Below are 15,430 nucleotides of genomic sequence, written 5' to 3' on the forward strand. Positions count from 1 at the left end.
GTTGTGGAGGGCGCAGCTCAGCTCCAGGTCCAGTTGCTGTTTTCTAGTTGCAGGGGGCACAGCCCACCATCCCTTGCGGGAGTCGAACCGGCAACCTTGTGGCCGACAGGACGCACTCCAACCAACTGAGCCATCTGGGAGCTCAGGGGCAGCTCACCTCAAGGTGAAGGGTTCAATCTTAGTTGCAGGGGGTGCAGCCCACCATCCCTTGCGGGAGTCGAGGAGTTGAACCAGCAACCTGTGGTTGAGAGCCCACTGGCCCATGTGGGAATCAAACCGGCAGCCTTTGGAGCCAGAAGCATGGAGCTCTAACCGCCTGAGCCACCGGGCCGCCCCTGATTCTAAAAATTTATATAAAAAAGCAAAGGGCCTAAAATATCCAAAACAATCTTGAAAAATAAAAAAGTTGTACTCACACTATCTGGTCTCATAAAGCTACAGTAATCAAGACAGTGAGGTATCAGCATAAGGGTAGACGTACATTAATAGAACAAAACAGAGTCCAGAAATAGACTGACACAGTGGTGGCAAGGTAGATCATTGGAGAAAAAAAATAGTCTTTTCAATAAATAGTGCTGCAACATTTGGACATCCTCGTGAAAAAAAAAAAATTAACCTCAGCCCATACTTTACATGATAGACAAGAATCAACTCAAAATGTAAAACCTAAAACTATACATCTTCTAGAAGAAAACACAAGAAAAAAACTCTTAGTAATCCTGGGTTATGTAAAGATTTCTTAGATTAAACACAAAAAACACAAGACTTAAAAGAAAAAAATTGATAATGGAATTTTTTTTTTGGGGGGGTACTTTTTTTTTTTAATTGGGAGACAGTATGTTTTTCCAGGACCCAACAGCTCCATGTCAAGTTGTTTTTTCAATCTAGTTGTGGTGGGGTGCAGCTCAGCTCCAAGTCAAGTCGTTCTCAATCTAGTTGTGGAGGGCGCAGCTCACTGGCCCTTGTGGGAATCTAACCAGTGACCTTGGTGTTATAAGCACTGCGCTCTAACCACTGAGAAAACCGGCCACCCACCAGTGGCTCAGCTCCAAGCTCAAGCCATTGTTTCTCACTGGCCAATGTGAGAATCAAACCAGCAACTTTACTGTTATGAGCGCTGCGCTCTAACCACTGAGCAAACTGGCCGCCCGATAATGGAATTTTATCAAAATTAAAACTTCACCTCTTTTAATGACATTGTTAAGAAAATATGAAGATAAGCCACAGATGGGGAGAATACATTTGCCAAACACATTAACTGAAATGAATCATAAGCCAAAATATAAAACTTAAAACCACAACACTTCTAGAAGAAAATAGAAAAAAATCTTTGTGACTTTAAGATAGACAAAGATTTATTAAATTCAGCACCAAAGCATGATCCACTAAACAAAAACTTGATTAATTGGACTCCTTCAGAATTAATAACCTTTCTTCAAAAGACTCTATTAAGAGAATGGAAAGACAACCACATACATTAAGGGTGGGAATGCAAAGTGGTACAGTTACTTTAGAAAACAGTTTGGTGGTTTCTTATAAAGTTAAATAAGTTAAATATACACCTATATAACCCAGCATCCCTTTCCTGGGTATTTTATCCAAGAGAAATGAAAACATGTATCCACATAAAGACCTGTACACAAATGTTTATAACAGCTTCATCCATAGTAACTAAAAACTGGAAACAACTCAAATATCCATGTACTAATAAATGGATAAACAAATTGTGGTACTTCCATGCAATGGAATACTTTACAGCAACAAGAAGAAACAAACCACTGATACATTCAATAACATGGATGAATCACAAAAGCATTACGCTAAGTGAAAGAAACCAAAGGCAAAAGGCTGCATATCGTATGATTCAGTTTACATGACATTCTGAAAAAGGAAAAACTATAGGGACAGATCAATGGTTACCAGAGCTGGGGGTGGGTGAGGGAGATTGACCATAAAGGAACACAATGGGACTTTTGAGGTGATTAAAATGTTCTAGATATTGATTTGTGGTAGCAGTTCTTTAATGTATCCATTGTCAAAACCTATTGAACTGTATACCTAAAAAGGGTGAATGTTACTGTATGCAAATTTTACTATAAAATCTGAATTTTTAAAAAGCAGGGGGGAAAGAACAGATGTAGAAGATCATACGTTCAGCCACGGATCTGATAAGTTTGTGATTTCTTTGAATCCTCCCATTGGGGATAATGTCTTGTGACCAGCAGGAGATACAGGTCTGAAACTCAGAGGGGACTCTGTTGGATGCTGTAACAGGTCACACTGCTGTTGTTCTATCTGGAAAGACTTCTCCTTGGACGCCTTATCTCACTAGCAAATTGTCATTCATTTTTTGAGGCTCTGCCCAAATATTTCCTCCTCCGTGAGGGTCTCCATGACCCCAATCCTTTAACACCTAGAATGCAAACTCCATGAGAGCAAGCCACTTTATCTGGTTTTTCTTTGATGTGTCTCCTGACCCTAGAACACGTCTGGCGTATGGTAGATGCCTTACAAATAGTGAATGAACGAATCATTCCGTCCTTTAATAGTACTTTAGTGCTTTTCATAGCACCTATGCACTTTATTTTGTTTGCCCAATTACCTGTACCCTCTAATAATCATCTATGTGATTATCATTTTTTATTTAACTTTGAATTTTCAGCTTACTGTGGAACTGAACCAGAGGCTTGAACTTCCATGCTGATGATTCTTCCCGAAAGGGACAGGGGAGCACCTTTGAAAATCACATGCTATGCTCCAGGCCCTATCATGCACATTTAATTCCTGGAACAACAGATAAGGAAACTGCAATTCAGGAAAGTTCACTAACTTGGGCACCTGACTTGGCCAAGGTCACTCAGCAGGCAAACAGCAGAGCTAGGGTACAAACGCAGATCTGTCTGACTCCAAAATCTATGCTCTTGTCTCGTTTTTCCTTCTCCTTGAATGCTTAACTCCATGATTTTCAGCAGCTTCAGCCACAAATGACACCCCAAACTCTGCTCTCACCCCAAACTCTGATAATCCCCTCTCTGACATGCCACATCGCATGCTCTTTATACAGCTGCTGTCTGTCATCCATCGTGTCAATTCCCCATCTTGGACTCTTCCTTTACTGAGGTCTTCTGGTTGCCTTTGTTTCCTTACTCAATGCACCCCCAAGAAGCTGTCTTTTCAGCAATGTTTTAAGCCTGGATTCCTTTGCTTCTGAGTTTCCAGCACTCCCGCCCTCTCATCTCTCAGTGAGAGACGCCCCAGAACACAGATGGTTTCTTTCGTGGAGGGTCTCATCATTGAGCCATGCTGTGTAACTTCTGCTGGGACTTCAAAATCATGTGTATATTCTTTCGTGGTTCGTGGGTAGACCGTGTATCTCAGCATGTGTGCCGCAGGCTCTTCCCATTGGTAGACAGGCAGGAGCATATATATGTCAAATCTCAGGTCTGCCACCTACTAGCACTATCATCTTTCAGGTTTCAGCTTAAGTGTCACTTCCCCCAGGATCTTAGGCTGGGTTAGTGGTTGCTGCAATGTCCCCCCATTGTTCCCTGGACTTGCCCTGGCATAACACCAACCACACTCTATTTTTATTGCTTGTCTAGTTGTTGACCAGCCTTGCTAACTGTACCGTCCTAAGGAAACCTTCCATCCACCTTGCTCCTTACAACAAGATATCGTTCTATTTTTTCCTTCCCTTTCCTGACAAACTTCTTGAAAGAAAAGGCTACGCTCTGCCTCCACTTTGCCCACCCACTCACTCCTTTGCTGCCACGACCGGCATTGGTGTTCATCACTGTCCTGGAACGTTCTCTGTGTCCTCAGCCTCGGTGATCTCTCTGTGTATCAGCCCAGTGGACTGCCCCTGCTGGCCACTCCTTCTCCTCATGATCCCACTCTCTCCTGGTCTCTCCCTGGGAGCCTGGGCCTCCTCCTCTTTCTTCTATTGTTTCCCTGTTTCTTCCTTGGGCACCTCTATGCAGACTCTGCCCACTTCTTTTGTCTGATTCTTGTCCTTAGGCCATCGCATCCACCTCAGGTTTCCCCCAAATCCTCTAGATGGGCAGTTCCAGGCAGGGCCACCACATCTGTCTGTGCAGGTTAGTCAGTGCACAAGGGCACCAGGCGAAGGAGCCAAGAAGGAGGCCGCCTTTTTCCAGTTTGTGCAAAGGCCCTACGGGCTGGACTCTGCCCGCGAGCTGCATCCCCTACCCCATGCCTCTCCTTGTGGCTGCTCACAGGATATCTCCCACAGACACTGCTAGTAGATTTGCCAGGTCCAAAGCCAAAGGGAGACAGACTGATAGAGACATGGTCATGGGTAGGATGATTTTGAGATAGGTTCTCAGCCACTCTACTTTTCCATTTCACCCCCTTTCCCATAGACTCAGTTTTAGCTGCCCCTACCCTGTGCCAAGATTGAAAGGAGACAAAGAGTAATGAGCAGGAACAGAAGGCTAGAGGGTAGTGAGGGCAAAGTAATGGGGCTGGGAAGAAAAGGAGTACGTGGGGGTGAACCAGACAAGAGAGGAAGTCAACTGGCTTCTCACTTGTCAAAGCTCTTCTAAACGGACTGTCTCATTTGATCTTCATGAAAACTCTCAGAGTAGGTATAACTATTATCCTATTCTAGAGCCGAGGAGACCAAGGCGAGTAAATTTGCCCAAGATCACCCAGCCAGCAATGGGACCTCGAACCCAGGTCTCATGACACCAAATGCCATGCTCATCCCTGTACCCCACCCACTCTGTAAACTGGAAAGAGATTAATAGGCTGGGGGATGGCATTGAGGTATTGGGGTTGTACCTGAGGGGAGACCAGGAGGATCAGAGTCAGAAGGGGAAGAGGTCATAAGATTAGGAGAGGCAGCCTCTGGTGCCTGGTGAGTGAGAGCTGGCTTTGCCGGGGGGCATGGGGGGCAGCAGTAAGTAGAAGGAGCTCATTGAAGAGCCAGATTCCAGGGAATCCTATCTGAGCTTCAGCAGTGAGAGCAGCCACGTGCTCCTCAGCGCTGACCTTTCCTTCCTTTATCCCAGGGGAATGACCCCTTGAGTGCAAACCCAACTGAAGCAACAAAATAAAAGCAATCCTGAGCATTCTTTGACTATCCCAGCCCTTGGGGAAAGGGCCTGGCCCAAACTCTTGGAACCCCTGCGCCACTCCACACTGGACAGGCTGAGCCAGGGCCAACAAATGTGGCAGGAACACCTGCAGAGGAATTCCCCAAGTCTTGAGAGAGTCAGACTGGGTCCTGCACCCAACCCAGCCGCAACCCGCATCACTCCACCTGCCTCCACAGCCCACCTAATCACACTTGCTGGTCCCCCAGCCTCTCCCAGCAAACGTTTTTCATTCATTGTTTAAATCAATTCCAATAGCCCTTGGGGTCCCCTTTTGGGAGGCCCATTGGCATGTGCTGGGCCCTCCAATGAAGGGAGCTGGGGGGAGCCTCCAAGGCCATCCTGTCACCCACTTGGCTGCCTCCAACCTTTCCCAACACAGGGACCTGTCACTCTCTCCAACACACACTCGCACCTGTGGAACAGTGGCTGGGAATCAGCCCCTGCCTTTTTGGGCTCTAGACCCTCCCCTACCCGCCCATATGCCCAGGCTTCAGTTGCTATTCTAAACTATTCTCCCTCCTCAGGGTTGAGCAAGAAATTTCCAGCCCAAATGATAAAAGCAAAACCTTCAGGATCCTGCCTAATCCCCTAATCTCACCAGGGCCTTTGGCTTCAGCCCTCCCAGGGAGAATGTGGGGAGGGGAGAGGAATGAGCTGACCCGCCCTTATCGGGGTCATCTCTGAGTTTACCCAGGAGTTAAACCTGCCTCTCAGATTCCCCTGCTCTCCCTCAGCAGGACACCGGAATGTGGGGCAGGGTGGGTGTAGGGAAACATTTCCCCTCCTTCAGGACTCCCCTCTACTGGGTCTCTTTACGCTAAGTCCTTTGTTTCGGGAACTTCTCACCAGGGCCCCTCCTGCTCCACCTTCTCCCAAGACCAGCTTCCCAATCACCCCTTTCCCTTCCACCCTACCTTCCACCCCATCCCCCATCTGAGTACCACAGGGCTGAGAATCTGGGGACCAAAACTCCTTCCTCACACCCCCTCCCCAGCTGTCCCAGAGGCTCTCAGACAGAGTGAAAAGGCCCTGAACCACAGAGGAATCTGGAAGTGGTGGAAAAGGGCAGACTGGTGCTAGAAACCTGAGGTTGGTATTTGCCCCGATGCTGCAAGAGGTCAGGAATGTGGCCACTGACATCAGCTATGGGAGATAAGGCTCAACTGGCAGCTCTCCCCTCCTGCCCCTGCACTGTACCTCCACAGACTCGAAAAGGTCTTGACCAGTTGGAGTGGGAGAGGGATCAGAAAAGGATCTGGGAAAGAACTTGGATGAGAATCCTGGACTCTAGGCTTGATCCCCGGGGGAACTCAAAGTCCCACAGGGGTCTTGAGTGACAGAGAGAGACCTTACATCATTGAGCCATCTTTGCAATTAAGTTGACCTCCCAACTCTGCCCTCTTGGAGACTTCTTTTGCGATAGGTAATTCGTATTTGTTTAGTAAATGAGTGAGTGATAATTAATATTTACATCCCACCCAAGGAGATAGACTGGACAGGCTTTATTATTCCTCCTTTAGAAGTAAAGAAATTGAAGTTCAGAGTTAGTTAAGTGACTTCCCCAAGGTCACACAGTTAGCAAGTACCCAAACTGGCTGACTGCAAGCCTAACCAAAATAGCAAAGTTTCATCGCATGTTTAACCTATATAACTTATTGTGTAATTTTGCACAACCTGACGATTTTGGAACCCAGGGGAGGACTGTGAAGGTGACAGCCAGGAGAAACCCCTTTGACTGGCTGGCACCTCTAATTTCCCAGAAACCTTTCATGCAAAATAGGCGGGTATTCATTTGTAGGCTATTTTGCATCCCATTTGCCTTTTGGTCTTTAGCAGGGCCTGACCCTCCCCTGGCCAATTCCCACCCTGACCTGCCCCTGGCCAGCTCCTATTGAGTACAATGGGGTTTTCTCTACTAAAAGGTAGCAGGCCTGGGACAATCCAGAACCAAGCCCCCCATATCTGAGATGTGCTTCCCTCCTGGCTCGTCCACTGGCCTGGCTACTCCCTGGCCCCCTTCCCTTCCCTTCCCAGGCCTTCTCTCCTGCCTGTTCCCACCTCTTCACTTTAGCTGGCAGCTCGATAAAAATCGATAGGTCCACTGCAGAGCAAAGAGCATAGACAAGTATGTAATGCCAGGCCCTGCTGGAAAAACTAGCTGCTGGTGGTGACAGACTTGAAGACCCAGTACCTCGGGATTCCGCCAGTTCATTCAGCTTCAGGGGTGCAGGGAGCAGTGGCAACTTCCCTACCGCCATCCTTTTCACCCATATCCTGACCTGTGCTCCCTGGAGGAGACAGACCCCTGGAGACAGGCTTGGGATTTAGAGAGCCTTTTGAGGAGAAGCAAGAGAAGGAAGGAGCCTGCAGAAAAGTCCTAGTAAGGGGGGCTGGCCACCAGGGCTGAGTCTCAGCTAGACTGTTTTCTAGGTGTGTGTGTGTCTGTCCTCTTAGGCCCCATACCATGTGGGACACATTACAATCTCCATGAGGGAGTTTGGTCTCTGTAACTCACTGCTGTTCTCCCAGCAACTAGAACAGAGCCTGACACACAGTAGGTGCCCAAAAACTATTTGTGGAACTGTGAGTTCCAGGTAATATTTGTTTACCCAAGGGTGTAGGCAAGGCTGATTCACGCGTGTGTAGAGGTGAGGATGGGTCCCCTCTTCAAATCACAAAGTATTCATGCCACTGAGGCCAGGCCTCTATGGGAGTGAGCTGAGGGGGTTCGGGGAGTGAGTGTGTCTTCAGGAGTCTGAACACACTTGGTGAGTGAATGTGTTTGACAGACACACACATCTACATGACCGGCAGGTGTGTTACTGAACATGAGCAGGTGGGCATGTTTGGGAACCAGGTGTAGTGGGGTCGAGTACCTAAACCAGCAGATTTGAGGCTCAGGATTGAGTCTCTTCCTCTTCTCCAGCCCACATTTTCTTCCTGGGGACTTCTGGGGCTTCAGGATCCCCCCTCCACCAAGATCCCTTCTACAGGTGGGAACGTGGGCAGCAGGCCGAAGACAGCTACCCAGACTCACTCACAAACCCACTCCTCATCCCCCAAGGCCCCCAAATTCTCAACTGGCTAGCACCTCCCCTACCTGGGGAAAGATATAAAAACGTCATTTCCTGCCCTGACAGCACACCCACCAGGGCCCACAACACTTGCCGCCCTTGTCCCTCCTGGTTCGTCACCCCCTTTCTAGGGGGGAGGAGGTCGAGGGGCGGGGGGAGGTCGAGGGGCGGGGGAAGATGGGGAAGGGTCTGGAACCGAGGGCGTGGTGTCCCGTCAACAGTCCACCTGTGGCCCAAGCTTGCGTAGCGACTCCGGGATGGGGGTGGAGCCTGCCCCGGCCGGTCCCCACCCACCCCCTCCCTCCGCGATATAACTTGAGTTGTGCAGCCCCGGCACTCTCCGCGTCCCGAACCTGAGTTTTGGCCTCTTGCCTTCTTCTCCGAACAACATGAGCTTCAGCACCCGCTCCAGCTTCTCCACCAGCTACCGGACCTCGGGCTCTGGGCAGTCGCCCAGCCACCGGGTCCGGCCGGCCAGCAGCGCGGCCAGCGTGTATGCAGGTGCAGGGGGCTCAGGCTCCCGGATCTCTGTGTCCCACTCCACCAGCGTCCGGAGTGGCTGGGGATCCGGGGGCCTGGCCGCGGGGATGGCCGGGGGTCTGGCGGGCCTGGGGGGCATCCAGACCGAGAAGGAGACTATGCAAGGCCTGAATGATCGCCTGGCCTCCTACCTGGAGAGAGTGAGGAGCCTAGAGGCTGATAATCGCAGACTGGAGAGCAAAATCCGGGAACACCTGGAGAAGAAGGGGCCCCAGGTCAGAGACTGGGGGCATTACTTCAAGACCATCGAGGACCTGAAGGCTCAGGTGAGGAAACATGGAGGGAGTAGCCCAACTCCCAGCCATGTTTGCCTTCCCCTCTCCCAGGGGTAGGAATTTTAGGAGTGGGTCACATTGATGCCTTCCCCCTTTCTATCTCCACCCCACCTCCTAGTACCCAGGGAGGGTGTTAGGAATGCCCTGGGTTTCCATACACACCCCTGGCCACAGAGACCCTGAGAGTGGTGACTGGGCATGGAATGGTCCTTTCCCTGGAGATAGTGGGAAGGGAGGTGGGAGCTTTGCTGGGAAAGTGGACAGCATGGACGGAGGTGGGACAAGGCACATAAAGAGGACCCAGACATTGGCTGCTGGCCAAGTGGGGACAGTTGGAGGGTTAAGCGGATGTGGTTAAGGCTGAGTCATGTAAGAGTAAACTAAGAGGCCTACCTGGGTGGGGGTGGAGGGCAGGGAAGCAGGTGCACTGAGGAAAAAATGCCAGGAGAGGGCCAGAGAGAAGACTTGTTACTAGTAGCTGCTCACTTCAAGCAGGCCAGCCAGCAGAGGGCCCAAACAAGAGGCAGCGGGAGACTGGTAGGAGCCCTGAGATTTGGGACTCCAGTGTGAGGAGCACAGGTGGAAGGCGACAGCCTCTGGCTATTCCTGGGACCAGGAAGTTTTCACTGAGACATATGACACCTTCCATACTCTCGCCCATCCCATTCATGAAGCATCCTCTCTCACCAATCCCCCCAGATCTTTGCAAGTTCTGTGGACAATGCCCGCATCGTTCTGCAGATTGACAATGCCCGTCTTGCTGCTGATGATTTCAGAGTCAAGTAAGGCTGGAAGCTGGTGGTGGAGCTAAGAAAGTTCTGCTCCCAGGCCTGGGTCAGCTAGGGGCTCACAGTGGGATCTTGTTCAACTGTGGGTGGAGCTGGGTGGATGAGAGTCAGGCTCCATCAATTTATTCATCCATGCAACCCAGTTTAAGAACAGTCCCCCAAGTGCCAGGAACGGTGCTCAGAGGATTACCTTCTGATTCTTGACTCGGTTGCTGGTTTGTAGTGGGCACGGTGCTGCTCTTAGGAAGTGGCATGGGTTGAGAAGGTTCTGGATCAGAGATGAGGGGCCCCTCTGATCACCTCCACTCCCACAGGTATGAGACGGAGCTGGCCATGCGTCAGTCTGTGGAGAGTGATATCATTGGGCTCCGAAAGGTCATTGATGACACCAATGTCACTCGGCTGCAGCTGGAGACGGAAATTGAGGCTCTCAAGGAGGAGCTGATCTTCATGAGGAAGAACCATGAAGAGGCAAGCAGGGGCCACTGCCCAGGCCACAAACCAGGGGCCAACACAGTCTGGGTCGGGGAATAGATAGGACAGGCCCCCTGCAAGTAGCCTTGCAGGGAAATTTAGAACTACCAGCCTGGGCTCTTATTAAAACTATTGCCATAGTCAGTGGGTCACCTGAGTTACAATATGATTAGGTCAAGAGACTATGGGTGAAAGAATGAGACAAGGACAAAGATAGAAGCAACTAGAACTAGGAGTGAGGGGTGATGGAGGAGTGACAGCAAGTAGAGCTGGTAAGGCTTCCTGGAAGAACTTATAAGGAGAAGGTTTGTGGAAGGAGGGTAAATGGAGGGACAGGGTGAAGTGAGGAAAGAGAAATCACCTGTGAGGGACAGGCATGGGCAGTAAGTGGGTGGCATTTTACCAATCTGGAGTACAAAGCCCAGAGTACAAAGCTGAGAGTTTCCTCTGTTTTCTTCTCTAACTGATCCTACAGCCCTGGAAGAGGCAGTCACAGAGTTACTGAGCTCCACTCTGAGTCCTTCTTCATTTTGTCCTCTCCTTTAGGAAGTAAATGGTCTACAAAACCAGATTGCCAATTCTGGGTTGACCGTGGAGTTGGATGCTCCCAAATCTCAGGACCTCAGCAAGATCATGGCCGACATCCGAGCCCAGTATGACGAGCTGGCTCGGAAGAACCAAGAAGAGCTAGACAAGTTCTGGTCCCAGCAGGTACACCAAGGGAAGGGATGGATGCCAGCTGGCACAGAGGCCCTAGGGGGTGGGAGGGAGGCAGACAAAGGAGGAGGACCCTGAGGCTCATACCCACCCTGCAGATTGAGGAGAGCACCACAGTGGTCACCTCACAGAACGCTGAGAAAGGAGCTGCTGAGGCGACACTCACAGAGCTGAGACGTACAGTCCAGTCCTTGGAGATCGACCTGGTCTCATTGAGAAATGTGGTAAGAGCCGCACTTCTCCTGCCCCAACTACTCCTGTCCCCTGACCTCTGTCGGCCTAAGGCCCAATCCTGTCTTAGCCCAAATCTTACCCCTTCCATCATAAATTCCTTTTGTTCAGAGTGATTTCTCTTTGCATTTCCTACTGCTCCTATCACCACCCTAGTACCTGGCACAAAGTCAGTGCTCAAAAAAGTTGCAAAGAGTGAAGTCCTGAGTTCTGAACTGTTCTGCTGAAAGTTGAAGAGACTCTCCCTCCACTCTATGAGGCTCACCCAACCTTTCTCCCTGTGCCCCCTCAGAGGGCCAGCTTGGAGAACAGCCTGAGGGAGGTAGAGACAAACCATGCCATCAGGATGGAACAGCTCAACGGGATCCTGCTGCACCTGGAATCAGAGCTGGCCCAGACCCGAACAGAGGGGCAACGCCAGACCCAGGAGTATGAGGCTCTGTTGAACATCAAGGTCAAGCTGGAGGCTGAGATCGCCACTTACCGCCGCCTGCTAGAAGAAGGGGAAGACTTTGAGTAAGAGGGGGCTCTCCTACCCACACAAGCTAGGGTCAAGATACCACTTCTCCCCAAATCTGAGCTTTTGTTAAGCGCCACTGAGCACTGGGCCGGTACTCTGTGAGTGTGGCTGTATCTCTAAGCAAGTAACAGTTACAGAGCTTCCCTCCTAGAGAAGAGAATGGATTAAGCATTGCCCCTAGCCATACTTAGAATACAAATGAAATTTGGCCTTGGGCGTTTCCCGTTTATGGAGGAAGTGGACAAGGGGAATTTGGAGATAAAGGCAGGGATCCAAAGGCTTTTTTCCTTGTCTCCCTTCTCTGCGGGGCTGTTTATAACTGGGGCTGTTTATAACTGGAGTTCGGTCTTCTGTTACAGCCTTGGTGACGCCCTGGACAGCCACTCCGTGCATTCCATCCAGAAGACCACCACACGCAGGGTTGTGGATGGCAAAGTGGTGTCTGAGGTCAATGACACCAAAATTCTGAGGCGTTAAGGAAGCAGAAGCAGGACACCTCTTGGGGGACAATAGGTCAATAAAAAGTTCCGAGGTCATTGTATATCACTTTGAGTCTTTCTTGGCTGTGTGCAAATCCCCTCACCCAACAATCCTATCTCTGATCAGGCAAGAATCACTTCTGACCGCTGGGGTTTCATATAGGTGGGAAGTGAGCAGAGGAAGGGTCTGGGTTCTTGGAAATATCTCAGAGAAGAGGAGGGAATGGGCCAAAGGCACTGGGGAAAACTACAATAGAACTGGGAAATCTTAGCCTTGAAGAGATCAGTGATCGTAAGGCTCCTGCCTGACAGGTGCTCCTGAGCAGAAATCTGAGCTTGAGAAGGAAGTGGAGCCAAGAACAGAGGGCAAAGGAAAGAGAAAGGCAGGACCAAAGCACACAGCTGGCCCTCCCCACCCCTGCCATGCTGCATCCTTGACCCACTGCCCAGTGCTTCCCACTTGCAGCTTCTCCCTCCACCCTTCCCACATTCAGCCCCAAAGCCTATGGTCCTCTGTTCTGCTCCTTCACTTAATTGGGATGTGACTTTTAGCACACTAGAGGGCTAGCTAGAACTGGAGTAAATGCCATCATTGCAGGTGAAAGAATAGTCTATTCCAGGGGTTCCCATCTAGGTAGGTGGTGCCACTAAGTAATTATCCACTTAGGTAATAAAAAGCACCTTAAAGCTAACTGAAATGCCACAGCTCTGCTTTTGATTGGATGTGTCATCTAGTAGTGAAAACAATGGATATCTAAAACTAATAATGCTTTGATAGGGATGATAACTTATCTTGGTTTTTTTTTAAGATTTTATTGGGGAACAGTGTATTTCCGGGACTTTTTCCAAGTCAAGTTGTTGTCCTTTCAATCTTAGTTGTGGAGGGCACAGCTCAGCTCCAGGTCCAGTTGCCGTTGTTAGTTGCAGGGGTCACAGCCCACCATCACCATCCCTTGTGGGGTTCCATGTTCAATCTTAGTTGCAGGGGGTACAGCCCACCATACCTTGCGGGAATCGAGGAATTGAACCGGTAACCTCGTGGTTGAGAGCCCGTGCTCCAACCAACAGCCATCTGGGAGCTCAGCGGCAGCTCAGCTTAGGGTGCCATGTTCAATATTAGTTGCAGGGGGCGGAGACCACCATCCCTTGCAGGAGATGAGGAATCGAACCAGCAACCTTGTGGTTGAGCCCAACGGCCCATGTGGGAATCGAACCAGCAGCCTTCGGCGTTAGGAGCACGAACTCCAACCACCTGAGCCACCGGGCTGGCCCGATAACTTATCATTTTAAATTTAAAAATATACAAAAGTAACATGTACAAAATCCAAAAGGAAAGAAATAAATAAAATTAAATACTTCCTGTTGTGACCTGCACAACACAAGCCGTGGGAAGGCGAAGGAGGCGGCGAGGGTTAAACTATAATAAAGAGACAGAGACTCATATACAGTTAAATCACAGAGGACCAAGGGACTCTCAGCCTCAATAGACTGGAGCCCTGAATCGGGTCACTGACAGTATTTATTGATTACAAACAATGAACATCACATGATCCGAGGCAGGGTCTGTGAAACTCTTACACCATTTCAAAAAAATGATTTCAATACCCAATTATTTGTCCCAAAGCAGCCAAAGCATGTCGTCCCAAGATGACTAAGGTGCGGTATGCACCACCCTGGGGGAGACAGTCTCTCACTGTGAAACTGTCCCATGAGCTGAGCAGAAAGAGCTTGATCTTATCGCTCTAATGGGCCTCTCTCACAATAAGGTGAGAGGGAGTAGCAGGGGCAAGCAGCAGCTTCCCACAAGAACAAGAGGAAGGAGGGGCAAGGCTCCCTCCTATTATTTCTTGTTACAGCTCACTGGGGTCTCAATGGGATCCCGTCTGGCTTGAGTTGTCCCTCCCGCGAGGAATCTTACTCGTTGTTGACCGCAGACCCTTCTCTTGAAGACCAGATGGAGAGACTCAGGATATTATAAACTCAATCCCAGAGAGGCACAGTCCCACAACTTCTTCTTAGGGAAAGGTTGGGGGTGACAAACGGCTAGGCAGCTGTGTGACCACAACTTCCCATGACTCAGAGGTAACCATTGTAAAATAGTTTCTTAAACTAGACACATTTCACTTTATATTTGTAGGGTCATATTGTTCTACACCTTGATTTCTTAAACTCTGCTTTCTTCATTTCACAATACATCTTGGACACCTTTCTGAAACAATATGTGTAGACCTACCGTGTATTTTTTTAAATCTAGATGAATAAATTTAGAGTCTCTTCTAAGTTCATTTGTAATCTATATGATACGAATATCCCACTTAGCAAAAGGAAATTATTAGTTCAATATTGGAGGGAAAGCACAGAATTGTAGTGATTAGGATGCATTATGTCACCTCAACTGTTCTGGTGACATTTTTGGCGAGTTTTGCCTACCTATTGTCCAGTTGAATGTTTATATCACACAAATCTGCTGTCAATCTTCCATAAAGAGTAATTACTATGTTGCAAATTCTTTCCCAAAACCAGAACCTTGATCTGCTAATGTCTAATCATAGTCACCAGACCAATTTGACAAGTGATATCTAGGTCTTTCTTTTTTTTTTTTTTTTTTATTAAATTTATTGGGGTGACAATTGTTAGTAAAATTACATAGATTTCAGGTGTACAATTCTGTATTACATCATCTATAAATCCCATTGTGTGTTCATCACCCAGAGTCAGTTCTCCTTCCATCACCATATATTCGATCCCCCTTACCCTCATCTCCCACCCCCCACCCCCCTAGGTCTTTCTTGACTCTTGCCTTAGTAATTTGTCATCCATCTAGTTTGAGAGATAACATACAAAGTATGATATCATTTTATGTAAAACTTCTTATTGCATCTCTATAGGAATGATTTTGGGATCGTTATTTTCAAAGGACCCTCAGAATAATTTTCTCTCAGGCCTAAGCAATCAAAATTTGGTGCAGAAGGGACTATTATAATTAATCTCATATACGTCACACTCCTCATTCTTTTTAATCACTGCCTGGCACTCCAGTGTGTGGAGTACAAATGTACTTAACCCATGTCTTCTAGCGATGGATGTCTTGGTCTTTAGTAGTTTTAGTTTTTGCAAAATGCTACAAATGCTGCAATTAATGTTAATTAGTATACAATTAATACCTGTTATTAATATGTACTATATGAGCATATTCATAGGATCAATTCCTA

The 15,430-nt window shown here is 48.6% G+C and overlaps 1 protein-coding gene across 1 annotated transcript; it reads left to right on the plus strand.

Moving 5' to 3' along the window:
- The first annotated feature begins 8,261 nt into the window (after positions 1-8,261).
- On the plus strand, positions 8,262-12,280 carry KRT18 (keratin 18). Its single transcript, XM_019724498.3, has 7 exons — positions 8,262-9,000; positions 9,709-9,791; positions 10,112-10,268; positions 10,818-10,982; positions 11,087-11,212; positions 11,512-11,735; positions 12,099-12,280. Exons 1-7 carry the CDS (start codon positions 8,584-8,586, stop codon positions 12,214-12,216), a joined length of 1,290 nt encoding a protein of 429 aa, XP_019580057.3. The 5' UTR covers positions 8,262-8,583; the 3' UTR covers positions 12,217-12,280.
- The last annotated feature ends 3,150 nt before the right edge of the window (positions 12,281-15,430 follow it).

The sequence above is a fragment of the Rhinolophus sinicus genome, chromosome 1, assembly GCF_057876585.1.
Source record: "Rhinolophus sinicus isolate RSI-liver-muscle chromosome 1, RSI-T2T, whole genome shotgun sequence".
Lineage (NCBI taxonomy): Eukaryota > Metazoa > Chordata > Mammalia > Chiroptera > Rhinolophidae > Rhinolophus > Rhinolophus sinicus.